General features: G+C 49.4%; 1 protein-coding gene across 1 annotated transcript in view; it reads left to right on the top strand.

Moving 5' to 3' along the window:
* Positions 1-16,238, top strand: part of NRF1 (nuclear respiratory factor 1) — a 51,089-nt gene that overhangs the window by 16,581 nt on the left and 18,270 nt on the right. The window contains exons 7-9 of the mRNA XM_010018386.1: positions 330-431; positions 3,914-4,071; positions 8,996-9,120. Of these exons, the coding sequence (XP_010016688.1) occupies positions 330-431; positions 3,914-4,071; positions 8,996-9,120 (385 nt within the window). The remainder of the gene's footprint in view (positions 1-329; positions 432-3,913; positions 4,072-8,995; positions 9,121-16,238) is intronic.

Raw genomic sequence — 16,238 nt, 5'->3', positions numbered from 1 at the left:
CCCATCCCTGGCAGTGTTCAAGGCCAGGTTGGCCACAGGGGCTTGGAGCAACCTGCTCTAGTGGAAGGTGTTCCCTGCCCGGGGCAGGGGTTGGAGCTGGAGGAGCTTTAAGGTCCCTTCAACCCAAACCGTGCCATGATACGATGATTTCCTCCACCAGCCCTTCAAGACAGCTCCCTGTTTCTGTGATCTCTGCAGTTACTGCTCAGACCATACTCCTGTGGGTGTGATGCTTTTGAATCTGGGAACATTTGAGTGTCCCTTTGCCTGAACCAGGCCATTTTCCTGCAGTAACAAATGTAATCACTGCGTTTTGTTGACTCCCACAGGTGGGCACCGGTGCCACCGTTGCCACGTTGGCTGATGCCTCAGAGCTGCCCACCACAGTCACCGTCGCACAAGTGAACTACTCTGCAGTTGCTGACTGGGAGGTAAGGACCTGGCTCGTGTCTGTGGGGCACAAACCTGAATTACCCTGCCTGAACTTCAGGGGAGTGAAGTGTTTCCATGAATTCGGTGTCACAGGAAACACCAAGCCTTGCTTCCCCTCCTTGTGTGTTAACATACACAAGACTCTATTGAGGAGCTGAACTGTGGTCGTTTGGACTCAGGACTGTACAAATGCAACTATGGTGGAAGCCTCAGTTCTGATTTTCCCATTTCCTTATATGTATCTCCTATAGGTTATTTATTTTGTGATATCTACAGTAGCAGATAGAGATTTAATGGCATACACAAATACACATCCGTGTATTCATCTTGAATAACCATTCCATGTGTGCTGCGGATCCGTGTTTGTCAGGTCAGGGTTGGCAGTGATGCCTGGGAAAACTGAGCCTGTGGTTAGCAAAGGATATTGCGTGGCTGTGGGTAATTCCTATGCATCTTTGGCCACTGATTTCCAGCTAAATGGGACTCTTCCCTTGCTGCAGCTTTTAGGGAGGTTTGCAAGGAAATCCCAGAGAGCGCTGTGTAAATGTGTAGTAGTATAGAGACAGCAGCAGATACTTGGAGTTACTGTTCCATTTACTGTTAGAGTTTCTTCCACTGCTTTGCAACTTGGCAAAGTTGTTTCTGTCGAGGACCCGATCAGGCCATTGTGATTCCTAAATTTGCATACATTTATTTTTGCTTTTTTTAATAGAGTAATAAAGTATTTTTGTGTGTTTAAGAAACATGCCTTTAAGACTTAAGGAGCAGCTTCCAGTGCTTAAAGGGGCTACAAGAAACCTGGAGAGGGGCTTTGGACAAGGACCTTCAGTGATAGGACAAGTGAGAATGGTTTTAAACTGAAAGAAGATAGATTGAGATGAGCTCTTGGGCAGAAGCTGTTCCCTGTGAGGGTGCTGAGGTGCTGGCACAGGGTGCCCAGAGAAGCTGTGGCTGCCCCATCCCTGGCAGTGTTCAAGGCCAGGTTGGACACAGGGGCTTGGAGCAACCTGCTCTAGTGGAAGGTGTCCCTGCCCGGGGCAGGGGTTGGAGGTGGAGGAGCTTTAAGGTCCCTTCCAACACAAACCATCCCATGATTATATGATTATGAAGATTTTTGTTATTAATATTATTTTACCCTCTTCAGCCCCAAACCCCCTTTACATCAGGTCACTCCTGTCCCTTGGCTGCAGAGCAGAACTCCTGGCTGGACAGTGAGGTCCGGTCCTCTCTCACGATGCGTTTGCGTGGCGACAGGGGGCAGCACAGAACAGCTTTGCTCTGCACCAGCCGCTGCTTCCAGCCCAGCCCCGCAGGGAAACTGCTCTGGGGCTGTGACCTTGCAGCGCTTTGCAGCTGCTTTCGTGGTTTTCAAGGACCAGTTTTATCTCTTCGGATCTGAAAGAACTTTTCAAAGGCACAAATAGGAATCAGAGCAACACAGGCATCTAATCCCTAACGTGAACAGGACACCTCAGGGATGTCTTGGCCAAAATCAAGATGCAAAAGTAAGCTTGCTCTGGGGGTGAGTGCTGCTTGTCTGCAGAGACAGACCCACAGCCTGCTGGCAGCCTCTCCAGGGATGTTTGTGTCCTGCTGTCTCTTGCTGTGTGAAGATCTGAGTTAGCTCTGAGTAAATCCATGTGTTTGTAGGACACTAAGCAGCATGGAGCAGGGATGCTCACTAGTATCTCAGCAGCACAGCCCTTGTGTTAGTGTGAAGGGCCTGGACAGTCCCCCCTTCTTTTCCAGGCCTTGCTCTGTCCCGGAGCAGCAGTAGGCATCTTTGCAGGGGACAGTATGTCAAAGTGGAGACCCGCTTTATCATGCAAATGTGTGTTGCCATGTATTGGGAATATGTATGTCTGTTCCTCTTGTGCATGGTGGTGGGAAGGGTGTCCTTTTCCAGTTCAGGCTCACTTCGTTTTGGTTTTGGCATGGCTAACGAGTACCACAGACTCGATCTGACTCTCTTGAGGTCTTCACCCCCTGCAATTCTTGCTCTCTGGGCACTCCGACTTGATTGCATCTCTCCTAAAAGACGTTGCCTTCTCTAAAATCAGCTGCCTTTCTCCTTTTTGCAATGCACTTTCTCACTGCTTCCTCCCTGCTTTGGATCCTTCCGCCCAGGGTCAACTCTGGGCACAGGAGAATGAAGCAGTTGCCTTGAACGTCAGACGGCTGGGGATGGCCAAAGAGCTTCGACGCGCGCCAGCTTTGCTTGTGCCCAAGTGCTGGAAAACCAGACTGGCAGCTGCTGAGGAGTGTGTGATAGCAGATGTGAGTGAGAGCGCGACAGAGTCTCTCTCCCTCTCCATCCTCTGATGGGACTAACCCTTCTCTTGCCCAAAGGCAGCAAGATTTACTTGAGCCGTCAGCCAGCTCTGCCTCTATGGACTTTTTAGCTTTCTCCATCTTAACATATTGAGTTTGGGCTTTAGTTTTTCACCACCTTCTGTGGCATTCTTATTTGTGTGTCTCAGCAGGATGGTGAGTAGCCTGAGACATTTATGGGGCTGAGAACAGTGATGGGAGGGTGGGGGAAGATCATCTTGCAAAGCAGGCAGGAGGATTTCTCAGCTGATGGACCTTCATCCTCCACTTCTTTAATTGTTTTGGTCCAATGTGTTTTCCTAGTTCACATCATGGTGGATTTTGGGGCCATACACTCATTTTTTCATGAACTGTCAAGTCCTAAATGGACAAATGTGGGCGAATGAACAACTGAGACTGGGTGAACTTTTAAGTAATGTGTAACCTGTCTATGTAAAGGTCTGAAGTAAGGGAATTGAAAGTAGCTGAGATACATGAACAGAGCACTTCCCATCTGTCATCTTCTTTTATTAAGTATATTGCTGCAGCACAAAGAAATTCTGGATAGCTCAAACCCATCTGAGCTCACAAGTGCTGTACAGATAAACCCTGAATGGGAACAGGGATTGTTCCCCAAAGTGACAGCGGATGGGAGCAAATAGAAGCAGTGAGGGAAGTGCATCCCTGCAGGACATGATCCATGCTGGAGTCCCAGCACTGCATGTGGCTACTTGAAGTGCCCAGGCTGTCAGGCAGTGATCAGAGTACAGCAATGGTCAACACTGTCCCTTTTTGTTGTGGACTTGGCTGGATAAGAGGGATTTGTGGGATTTGAGGGGCTTCACTGATGCTTATGGGGTGTGCTTTGCATGTGCGTGAGAAAAGCAGAGTTCTTGTTTGAAGGTTGGACATATGGAGAACAGCAGCTAAAATCATGGGCTGACTATAGAAACTCACTGTCACGGCTGATGGGGCCGAGGGTTGCAGTGCCCAGCGATGTTCTCAGGTGGATCCCACACTTCCTCCCTCTTTTACCTGTCTCTCAAGTCAGAGCATGTGCAGGATTCTGCAAAGACCTCTTAAAACTCTCAGGCTCTTTCACTTTAGTGCACAGCCACCTGCTTATGGGGCAGATCCAACCCTGAGGCCTCTCTTTTTGGTTTTCCCTTAGGTGGAGCAGAACTGGGCCACGCTACAGGGGGGTGAGATGACGATCCAGACGACGCAGGCATCGGAGGCCACGCAGGCGGTGGCATCGTTAGCAGAAGCAGCAGTGGCAGCATCTCAGGAGATGCAACAAGGAGCAACTGTTACCATGGCACTCAACAGGTATGGCTGGGAGACGAAGGCTTGAAGCACACGTGCATGACATTTCCTCCCAGGTTTTCACTCTAATGGTGCAAAGACCACTGGGTACAGTCCCAGGAAAGGCTTTCCTGGGAAAAGGCTTTGCATACTCCTGTGTCTGTGGGTGTCCAGGTATCTGCAGGTCAGTTCCTGATTTCCAGTGTAATCACAGGACACCACTACACGGAACTTCCCTGACGTAGGAAAAGATGGGTAGTAACTTTGCTCTCTAATCATTTGTACAGCAAGGGTCCAGTTACGGAACTGAGCTTGCTAAGCAAGCAAGAGTCATGATGTGCTAATAGCACCTGAAATAGGTTTGTCTGGGTCTCCCTCAGCATTATAATGGTTCCTACTAAAAGGCTAAGGCTGAACTGCCCTGTTGTGTGGCAGTGTGCTCTCTCTTCAGAAATCAGAACCTCCTCCAGAGGTCAGTGCTTTGGGGGTTTCTCCCTAATGTGTTTCTGAAGTAAAAGGTGAACAAGCTGCAATAGTAATGCTGCTGCTTCATCTTGGAACAAGCTCTCTTAGAGTTTTGGTTGTACTCAGCTTACCAAGATCTGCAGCATAGTTCTCTACAGGTCCATGCTGCAGGAAGCAGTGTCTCTGCTCAGCTCTGGTGAGTTGCTTAAGCTTTGCCTGCTGCGTGGCACTCCACAGCTCACCCCGAGAGAGCAGGAGGACTGTAGGAAACACAGCATCAGTCCCAGCAGCATGGGAGGTTTCACACTGCTGAGGTGTAGATCAGGTATTTTCCTCATCCAAATCAGGATTCTGGTCTAGGGGCTCTTGACTGAGGAGCCATGGGTTAGGAGGAGGCACAAGCCCACACTGATGGTTGGAGTAAAGCTCCAAGACCTTGTTAGATGTAAAGATTGCTAAAGGAGCTGCTTTGGGGCTTTCAACAGCTTGCTTCCAAACTGCTGTTGCCACTGAATCACAAACACAGCTAGAACTGTTCCTTCTCTTCGTGGTCCAGATTCTTTTCTGCTACCATACAAGGTTGGTTAAATGGGCTTTTTTACTAATAGCTTCACTGCAAAACTGCCTTTTAAAACAAGTGATCTTTCAGGACACTGTAAGAAGAAGAGCTAAAATAACTAGGCATGGAGTTGCAGGGGAAGCCACATCTCCTGGAATCTGACTTTGATTTCATCTCATTGCTCATAGTTGTAGCTCTTAAGATCTCAATGACCTGTTCCTTTTCCTGCATTACAGAATCAGAGGAGGGTTTGGGTTGGAACAGACCTTAAAGATCCCCTAGTCCTGGGCAGGGACACCTTCCACTAGCATTAGCTTAAGGAATTCAGATTAGTCTCTACTGTGCCTCAGGACAGGATCAGCTTTCTTTATACCCAGGCCAGTGCTGTGACAAGTCTGGTCAAACAGCTGTAGTTGAGGAGCAATGTGAAGTTTGCAGCAGTATTGCAGTGGAAATCACAGAATCACAAAATCCAGCCTGGTTTGGGTTGAAGGGACCTTAAAGCTCCTCCAGCTCCAACCCCTGCCACGGGCAGGGACACCTTCCACTAGAGCAGGTTGCTCCAAGCCCCTGTGTCCAACGTGGCCTTGAACACTGCCAGGGATGGGGCAGCCACAGCTTCTCTGGGCACCCTGTGCCAGCGCCTCAGCACCCTCACAGGGAAGAGCTTCTGCCCAAGAGCTCATCTCAATCTCCCCTCTGGCAGGTTAAAGCCATTCCCCTTCTCCTGTCCTGTTTAATTTGCCAACTTGTTGTTACCCTCTTTATCTACTTACCACAGTAAGTGCAGGAGACCTTTCTAGGTGACAATCCTCCGACACCCTTTCATGTAGAAGAGGTGTACTTTTTTCTTTGCCACGAAATGCTCCTTGTAGCTTCCAGCTGTAGGACTTTTTGTAGGAGTCTTCTCCCTGCCTGCAGGAAGGTCTCAGCAAGACTCTGGTCATTCAAAGCTGGTGGCTCATCCTAGTTCTGGAAACTTCATGCCTAATTAGCTGAAAGCTGCTCTCATGTAGCCGAGGCCCCAGTGCCCTGGGTTAGTGGTGGCCTTGGCAGTGCTGGGAATGGTTGGACTGGATGAGCTTGAAGGGCTTTTCCAACCCAGGTGTTTCCATGATTCTACAATCTCTGAACCTTGTTGCAATGGCTGCTGACAGAGCAGAGTCTTTCACAGCCCCACACAGAGCAGCACATTTGCCAACAGCACGACATGATGGATGGTGTAAACTCTATCAGCTTTGAGGATGGAAAGTATTAAACCTTCTAGTAACAGAGAACAGAGTGGAGGTGGGTAATTAATTCATTGATTGGAACCAGTTAATGTCTGTGGAACACACTGACTGGAAAAAGCTTTTATGCTGCACATCATTATCATTTCCAGGGATGCAGCTGTACCAGATGATTAAAGTGCTCAGTTGTCCTTGCAGGTGGATTCAGCTGAGTGCTGTGAGTCTGGGAAACAGGGTTCCACCAGTAAATGCATGCTTACCCCAGGGTTGCTGTGCTGGGGTTGGCCTTCCTGCAGTGTAAATGCCTTCAGACAGCTGCAGGTTCAGGAGGGAGATCAGCCAAAGGGAGTAAGAAAGCAGAGCAAGAAAATATTCTGGTTCATTAATAAAGAGTTACTCTGAGAGACAGAAATGAAAATACACCCTGTGTGAATATATTTGGAATGTGAACAGCATCTAAGCAGGAAATCAGGACAGAGAAAGAACAAGTGGGAAGCACTTGGATAATATTTGTGTCAGTTGGTCTACTGGAGAATGAGTTAAGGAAGAGCATCTTATGGGAAGCTAGAGAAAATACCTCCTTTTTTGTTCATTAAGGTAAGAAATGGTAGGAGATTCAGCTGCAGGGAGGAGGAGGCTTTGGAATAACTTTGTGATTAGCAGCAGGTCACCAGAAGTGGTTAATAGTCATCCAGCAGGTCTGGAGAAGTCTGGAGAGCTGCTTAAGAATGCTCACAGCACTCTGCTGATGCATCCAAATGGGAAATGAAATATGACATCAAGAAATGGCAAGTGATGCACATAGAAGTATCTCCAACGAGGGACTATATGCTGCAAGTTACCATTCAGAAAGCATCCAGGGGACTATCCTCCAGGAATGTTTTATCACTGATGGAATAAGTATTGTCAAAAGAGTAAGCTGAATATTAGGAATTATAGGGAAAGGTGTAGAGAACAAGCAAGGATTAGGCCCCTGGACTAACTTAGAATCATAGAGTAGTTTGGGTTGGAAGGGACCTTAAAGCTCCTCCAGCTCCAACCCCTGCCCCGGGCAGGGACACCTTCCACTAGAGCAGGTTGCTCCAAGCCCCTGTGTCCAACCTGGCCTTGAACACTGCCAGGGATGGGGCAGCCACAGCTTCTCTGGGCACCCTGTGCCAGCGCCTCAGCACCCTCACAGGGAAGAGCTTCTGCCTTATCTCCAACCTGAACTTCCCCTGTTTCAGTCTGAACCCATCACCCCTTGTCCTATCACTCCAGTCCCTGATGAAGGTCCCTCTCCAGCATCCTTGTAGCCCCCTTCAGAAACTGAAGCTGCTCTGAGATCTCCACGCAGCTTCTCTTCTCCAGGCTGAACAGCCCCAATGTTCTCAGCCTGGCTCCATACGGGAGCTGCTCCAGCCCCTGAGCATCCTCGTGGCCTCCTCTGGACTTGCTCCAGCAGCTCCATGTCCTTCTGATGTTGGGGACCCCAGAACTAAGTCCTGGTTTGTCTACAGCTTGAATAGTATGAGAACTGGTCCCCCCCCTCAAACAGATAGCTTACATTAGAAAAAGTCTGGAAAAGGCAAAATGATCAGAAGCCAGGAAAAATCCTTGCACAACAACTGAACTATGGCTCCGCAGCTTGGGAAGGAGATGACTGGAAGTCTGTGAAATCATGAGAACAAAAAGGGCACAGTTATTTTGTTTCTCACACAGTTAAAGGCTGCCCAGACTGAGGCACTGCTTTCTGGAGTACCCTGATGCATTTTCTCTTCACACAGCACCTAATGAAATGTGGACCTCATTGCTACAGGATGTTGTGGAAGTAGGAAGTATAAATGGGTTTCAAACAGGATTAACAAATCAAACCTGATGGCCCAGATGCAGACTCTGATGTAGGAAATCAATACACCACTGAGTGATGGAAGCTGAGAGGGTGTAGGAAGGGACGGATCATGCACACTTCTTCCTAAATGTCTGACCTCATTTGTATGGAGAACTTTAACAACACTGTGCTAAGCTGAGGAGCAGTGCTCCATCTTGGCTAAATACAGAGCTGCCGATGTGATCCCGGTGAACCTCTGGGCCTGTTTCAGTGCAAGGTCAACTGGCAGAATCAGTAGTGAAGGGGGGAGCTCCCAAATCTGTTGGGACCTAGAACGTGACAGTGCCAAAAGAATGAGTTTTGTACCAGAAATCAGAGGCAGGAAGGAGCCACGTGGTGTATATATAAGTACTTGGATTGACTGAAAGCTTCAGTGAAGTCCCAAGTAAAAGGATATGAAGGTGGGAAGGCAGGGATGTTCTGACTACGAGATGTGTAAGCTGGAAAAAGCCAGTGGAAGCAGCTTCTTCCCATATATTCCTCCTCCACTGTAGGTTTTCTGCTCCGAGTAACTTCATTTGGGCACAGTAAGAATCATAGAATGGTCTGGTTTGGAAGGAACCTTAAAGCTCATCCAGTTCCAACCCCGTGCCCCTAGCCCAGGTTGCTCCAAGCCCCTGTGTCCAACCTCCCCTTGAACACTGCCAGGGATGGGGCATTCACAACTTCCTTGGGCGACCTGGGAATCCCGGAGAATCCCAATCCTTCCTTTCTGCATTTGTTCTGTTTGTACATGTTGCCTGGTTAAAAATGGATGCTATTAGAGTGGAGTTATTTCTTTGTTTGGCCTTCCTAACCCTTCTTTCTCCTTTCCTGTGCCCACAGTGAAGCAGCTGCCCATGCAGTAGCCACGCTTGCTGAAGCCACTCTTCAAGGAGGAGGACAAATTGTCCTGTCAGGTGAAACTGCAGCAGCAGTAGGAGCGCTTACTGGAGTTCAAGATGCCAATGGTAAGGCTGCTGGGAAGTTTTTCCTCTCTCTGGGGTTTTAATGTGCTCTCAGCTAGGGGTTTTCCTTTCTTTTACTTAAAATACCACAGGTTTGCTAGTCACATAGTTCTCCCTCAGTGCAGATGGTCACTAAGTAGGTTGTGACTTGGAATGTCACAACAGAATGGTAGCACTAACTTCTTGTTTACTTCCATAGTGCTGGTGGCTTTGCTCTTTTCCTCCTTCTGCCAGCTTGCTCTTTAGCCTTAGGTTTTAAGGGCAGACTGCTCCCCACTCTGCATCTATACAATGCCTAGCACAGGGAGGACCAGACTTGGCCAACTAACACAACGAGTCAGTGCCATGTTAAACTCATCTCCGACACTCTTCACTGTGAGGTGGCAGAGAGTATGACCAACACTTTATTGCCCACTCATTTCCTTCCTTTCTCAAGACTATTTTTGTGTGCTTGGTGGCTGCTCTGGAGCTACTGTCGCTTTTCTACTTGGGTGACACCTTCCAAGTCATCCCTCAGCTGTCAGGATCAGGTTGTTTGCCTCCTGCTTTGTTTTCCGTCTTGCCATCATAGTCAATGGCTTAGTTCTAGGGATTCTTTGTAGCTTTTCTCACCTATTACCTGGATGTCTCTTCTGCCAAGTCTGGTGACTTTTGCAGTTGTTCAAATTAAGCTTGTAGCGAATAAACCAGTAAGTTCAAGAGGTGATACTGGAACATATGAACATATCTAGTTGGTGCTCATCCACTGCCTCCAGTTGTGCTGTACTTCTGCCTGATGCCTTTACCAAGTGCTTTCGAAGTTCAGAGATGAAACTCACTGGTTATTTCAGTTACATGGATGGAGGTATGTCAAAATAAGCTCAAAAAGGATGTAAAGTGTGAAGGTGAAAAGAAATGTCACCTTGAGGATGGGGCTGTTCAGACTGCAGTTGTCAAAGGGGGAACAAGCATGTGCAGTCGGGTGGCAGAGCCATTGCTCCTTACCTTGTCACTTTGCATGTAAAGCAGGCTTCTGGCTAGATGAGACCTCGACTTTGACTTCCATCAAAATCCTCCTCTCACAGAAAACGTGCCCGTTTTACAACATCACGATTTAGTTTGCAGCAAAAACAGGGCAGTGAAGGGAAGAGTCATTTTACTCGGGGTGTTCGAGTTGATGTTTCTTGCTGTGGAGTCAGCCAGCCTGAAGAGGGAGCAGAAATGAAGTGAAACCCCTGTGCTCGGAGGTGGGAATGCATCTGACACTGAGAGGGAAGAGGAGGGTTGTGCTGTGCTCTGCTTTGCCGGCAGCCCGGCACGAGGGGGATAAGTGCCGTGTGTTTATCAAAGGAAGGATCTGACCCTGGATGCTCAAAACCAGCAACTAATCAGATTTGTCCAAGCACGCTAGAGTCCTTTAGCAGATCTGCGCCCCTGACTCCTTTTGGTCCGCATCCAAAGTGCTTTCATGGGCTGGATTCCTCTGGATGCTTCCCCTGAACAACACTCCTTCCTGAGTCACTCTGCCTCACTCACCCACTATTAATACCATTTTAATGCTTTTTCTTTTGTCCTTTTCTTTTTTCTCCTTTCTATTTTTTAGCAGCAGAGATGGAAATCAGATGGGATTTCAAGTGCATTAAGGGCAGAGGCTGCAGCATTCTCCTCTGTGCAAAACCTCACCCGCAGCCCCTCGCCTTGCTTCCACTCCTCTTCGATTTGCTCTAATCTCTGGTGGCATTAGGGGAAGGGCTTTGTCGGCACAGGAGTCCTTGGAAGCACCATGCTGTTAGTTTTATTACGTAACCAGCTAATATATCTCCCTTAGGGAAGCAGGAGATGTTGGTATCTATTCCTCCTGTCTCTGTCTGGGGATGGAGAGCAGATGGATTTTCAGCGTTGGCTCTGGCAGGGAGGATTTGTCTGTCTTCTCCCTACTCTGAAGCCCAGGGTGTGAGTGTGAGCATCCTCCTTGGTTATTTGATGCAGTGCCCTTCTGGTGGGGGAGATGAAATGGGGAGTGATTTGGTGCAACTGGTTGCAGGAAGGAGAGGGGGAAAATGTCTGCCAGAGCCATAATGGTGTTAACCAGCAAATTCCACCTGCTCACTATTGCTTGCAAAGGCTTCATTTGCTGGTGTTGCCAATAAATGCTTCTCTCTAGGAATGCTCTTGCCCTTCTGTAGGTGCTTTCTGAGGGATTCCAATCTCTCACCCACACCACTTTCCCTGGGAGGGGCATACATTTTCTGTAGGTGCTTTCTGAGGGATTCCAATCCCTCACCCACACCACTTTCCCTGGAAGGGACATACATTTATCCCATCTTATTGATAGGGAAAGGAGACAGTAGTTTAACAGAATCGCTTGAGGTCAGGTAAGGTGTTTCATCCCTGATTTTAGCCATTAGATGTAATGATCCTCTTTTTGGTTTCTATCTTGATATGGTATTTTCCCTATCCATTCTCTGGCATCTGAATAATAATTAAGTGATACCAGAGAACAAAGAGGGCTAAAAAGAGGCAACTTCTTTATGTTCATGGATGTCTCAGAAGCTAGAGCTGAATTCAGTCTTGCAGGGAACAGGGAGCCCAGGAGTATGGCTGAACTGCAAAAGGGCTGTGGATAATCTTCTGATCAGTTACATTTATAGCCGAGGGAAATAAGATCTCCTGCTCCCATGCAGTGTCAAACTAGCTAAAGTGCATTATGGTTTTCTTGCTGCTCTGGAGCATCTGCTCTGAGTGGGGACGCTGGAATCGATGACCCCACAGTTTGAGCCTCAGATGTTTGGTTCTTAAGTGGCTGGCATTAAAGCAAAGTAATATTCAAAGCAAGTGAAGGGGATTGTAACAGCACCAGTTCTGAAGTCAGCTGGAACCTGAAAATGCTCCTGTAAGAGGAACTGTGCTATGGGCAGCTCCATGGGATGGGCTGGTGCTGGAGCCATCCCAGCTCGCCGGGGCCAGAGGAGAGACACTGGATCGGCGTTGGGCGGCAGTGCCAGCCCGCAGCCTGGGCCTCGCTTGCTGGAGCATCTTCATACTGCAGCCTTTTGTTTGGCATTGATCTGATCAGGGCCTTGAAAGCTGTGTGAGCTACAGGCTTCCTGGCTTCAGCCTGAAATATTGATGAAGCTTTTGCCTAAGCAGTACCTGTGTGGGGCTGTAGCAGAGCACAGTGCTGCCTGGGAAGGACAGAGCAGACTCCCTGCCCGAGGAAGGCTGGTTTCGTGGTCTCTGTGTGATCACAAGCTCGGGGTTGTTGTGGTTTTGTGCAGTGTGTGGCATTTTGAGGGGGTGGTTTGAAGGCAAGAGGGGTGGTGTGCTCAAAGCTGGGGTTTAAAACAGGACACGGAAGGAGGTACAGCGGAAAAAGCTGGTGTTGGGAAGAAGTGGCAGTGGAAAATGTGCAATCAAGCTGTGCCCAGGGAATTAATTTAACAGACCTGATTTAGGCACAGCCAGACCCAATGAGTCCTTGTTTCTCCACCTTAGTCCTCACAAGTGGCAACTGCTGCCCTTTTCCCAGCCCCTAAGCAGGTTTTACTGATGTATCTCATCCCTGTTGCTGCTGGAGATGCTCCTGGGGCCACTAATGTGCCTGGTGGTGGTCGGGTAACACAGAAATGGGCACTAAGAGGAGCCTACAGGGACTCTTGCCCTTCTCCATCCCAAAATCCAAATGCAGTTCTCTGTCCAGCCAAAGGGAGCCGTGCTGATGGCTGGGGGCGAGCCAGGATTATGGAGTTGTGATGGAAGCCCAGGTTGAGCATTAGGACTGTGACGTGGGCAGAGGGGGATTAGCGAGCTCTCTGCTTTCACAAAGGAAACAAGGCGACAGTGCAGGAGAGTATCTTGGAAGTTAGCACAGGATAAAGGAGCCCAGAGCAGCACTGAGGGAGCACGGAAGAGCCGCTCCAGTCGGCGACTCCTGTATCAGAAGCAGCTGAAATGCTGGGAAGGCCTCAGCTCTGGGTGAGGCAGCCGAGCTTCCCACACGGAACCAACAGTGTCAGCTGGAAACCTGTCTCCACCCTGGGGTGTGCAGATGGGAGATGGGGAACCCTCCCCTTGGCAGCACAGAGACCTCCAGGCCAGTCCCACCCCTCTCTGTGTAGGCTATTTACAACTGAAAGCACAGCCAGGAGGGGAAGGCAGGAGCTGAGATGTTCTCTGGGCTCTGCATGGCTCCTGGAGAGCATGAAAGCAGAGATCCTAGCAAAGGGAGATGCCTGTTCACCCTTTCTGGATGCCTCAGGACAGGGTAGTGTGGGACACTGATCCAGTGGGAACCAGCGGCTCTTTTTGCATGAGAAACCAAAAGTAATAATGATATGGAGGGAGGCTTGAGCCTGATCTGCTGCAAATATGAGTCTTTAAAAGACGTTTAATATTGTTTTCCCTGTTGGATCTCCTTTTTTAGGGAAGATGGACCCAAATGAGTCGCTAGCAACTTGGCAAAGTGCAGATCAGCTCGCTTGCATCCAAGCGGACAGGAAGGAAAGAGTTGAGCCTTTTGTAGGGTCTTCCCACTGGGAACACGTGTTTTTAATGAAGTGTTTCCCTGAAACAGGTATGATTTAATCCCAACCTGAAGGAGAAGTGAGGAAAATCAGTTTTGCAGCTATGTTTCACATGACAGGGTAGAAGAGAGGCCGGTGGCTGCCAGCACGGAGAGCTGAAGTGGATGAGAGTGAGTTCCTGGGTGCATGCACTGAGCAGAGCCAGGAACAGGGAGAGGTGTTTCCTAGAGGACAAATCACTGCATAAATGAATTATTGTCAGCAATGGGCTATGATGCACTCTTGAGTGAAGTATCTTGGCATAAGCCTCAGTTAAAATGAGTTTATTCTGTGTCCAGTACATGCAGTTCCCTACGTGTGCCCTGTGGAGAGTGGGTGCTTGACTGCAGCTCAGCCCCGTCTGCATCTGCACCCTTCCCATATCCACACCTGGCTATCCAGGGAGCTCTGGGCTGAGTGGTGAGGAATATGCAGTGCTGGGACTGTGGGACACAGGTTTGATGCCACCAGTCAGCATGGTGCTGGTAGGACATTCCCAGCATGATGAGAGCCAAAGAATTCCAAGATGCGAGGCCGCTGCTCCGTTTGGACCAGCGCAGCTGAGTTCTGTTCGCTTTGGCACGGCTTCCCTTCCCTTGCCACGTTACACCCAGCCTGATGGATCTCCTGGGCTTGCTGCTGTCCTGTGTTACTCCTGGGCACTAATCTGGGCTCAGGCTGTCCTGACGCTGGGCTGTCGTGGGCACTGGGCAGCTTTGCTTTGACATCCTGGGACTGATGACGAGGCGGCTGCCGCTCACGATTAGGATTTGTCTGCCTCCCAACCAGGGCTAAAAATAGTGGCTCGGACACGTCCCTCCTGTGCTGCAGTGGGGCCACATTTCCCCCATTGGAACCACTAACCAGGCACTACCTGTGCCAACGATGTGTTACATGGAGCCAGCTGCACACAACAGTCTGGGTTGTGTGAGTAGAGCAGGAGGCTGGAGGTGGATGCCACAGCATTGGGTGCTGCTGGTTTTAGGGCTTCCCTTGGCTTCTTGAGTGACCCCGGTCAGTCGGTTGTGCATCAGTCCCAGCACTGTTTGGGTTTTGGTGTAGAGAGGCTCACAGGTTCTGTTTTCTGTTTCCTTGAGTGAAAACCACTGAACCCATAGGGAAGGGATCATAGAACGGTTTGTGTTGGAAGGGAGCTTAAAGCTCCTCCAGTTCCAACCCCTGCCCCGGGCAGGGACACCTTCCACTAGAGCAGGTTGCTCCAAGCCCCTGTGTCCAACCTGGCCTTGAACACTGCCAGGGATGGGGCAGCCACAGCTCCTCTGGGCACCCTGTGCCAGCGCCTCAGCACCCTCACAGGGAAGAGCTTCTGCCCAAGAGCTCATCTCAATCTGCCCTCTGGCAGGTTCAAGCCATTCCCCCTTGTCCTAAAATGTCTTTATAAGCTGAGCACTCATGATGTACCACAGGTCTCTTTCCCCTTTGCAAAGGCAGCGGTGTCAAAGGAGCACAAGGAGAGCCTCCCGGGGTGTTTTGTGCCCAGTTCTGCGTCCAGGTCTCACAGGAAGTCTGGAGGCTGCTTTTTAGCCTTGAAACACCTTTAAGATCACAAAGGGAGAAGGCAGCAACACCAGGAGTTGCTCACTTCCTGCCTTGCTCTGTTGCTGTCCCCTAAAAGACACTCTCCTTCCCTCCTCAGTGTGTGAGGCGGTGTTAGCGGTACCCCAAAAGCGAAGCCACCTTCCTTAGGGGTGGGGAGTCACTGCCAAGTCCTTTGCTGCTTCATCACGTCTAACATTTCTTTGAGTCCTCTTGGTTGCAGTGAGTTTCCATGCAGTAAGGGAGCTGTGCCCTGCCTGGCCTTATCTCCTGGCTTCTCAATGACCTTACAGCATCTCCAGCACCTCCTCTGCCCTCCCCGTTTCCCCTCCCCTGGTGAGTTTTGACATCCATCCCTGTTATCAAGCAGTTGAGACTTACAGGCTCTCCAGCTGTCACAGCTGATGCTGCCCCGGTTTAAGCAGAGGCCATTTACCTTCCACGTGTCCTGAATTAGGGGAAATGGACAGGAGGGCTGGGTCTGTTTAAAAATTAAAGCTGATTACAAGGCATTAACATTACATTTAAAGAAATAGGCAGCAGCTCTTCTCCTCTCAGCATAGTTGCAATATGTTCCCTTTTGTTGTGGTCTGGAAGAGGAAGCAGGACTGGTGGCGAGTCCAGGCTGGGCAGGATTTCTGCTTTATCCATATATTTAGAAAGAGAAGCTGCCTGGTGTCTGCTGCGATGCTTTTAAAGCAGTTCTGGTCTTGGTCCCTAAAGCAGTTCCCATCTTTGCAGCCGTAACAGGAAGCTGAATTCTTTGTGCTGCTCTTGAATTAATTCAGATCTACTGACACTGTGTTCATCGATCTGAATCGTGTGGGGAAGCTTCATGTTTGAGGGATCCCAATTGTGCACCCACTCTGGTGCCAAAATGCAGCCGTCTCAGGAGCAGCAGTCAGGAAGAAAACTTGCTTCTCTTTTTCTTCCCCCTCCATGAAGGCTCAGCTTCCCTGAGGCAGATGGACTTTAAGGAATGTTTGGTCTGACATCTTCAGGATTGAGAGTCAAAGGGATGTG

Source organism: Nestor notabilis, unplaced genomic scaffold (genome assembly GCF_000696875.1).
Source record: "Nestor notabilis isolate BGI_N333 unplaced genomic scaffold, ASM69687v1 scaffold22667, whole genome shotgun sequence".
Taxonomy (NCBI): Eukaryota; Metazoa; Chordata; class Aves; order Psittaciformes; family Psittacidae; genus Nestor; species Nestor notabilis.
The sequence above is the reverse complement of the archived record's forward strand: the minus strand, read 5'-3'. Positions and strand labels throughout refer to the sequence as shown.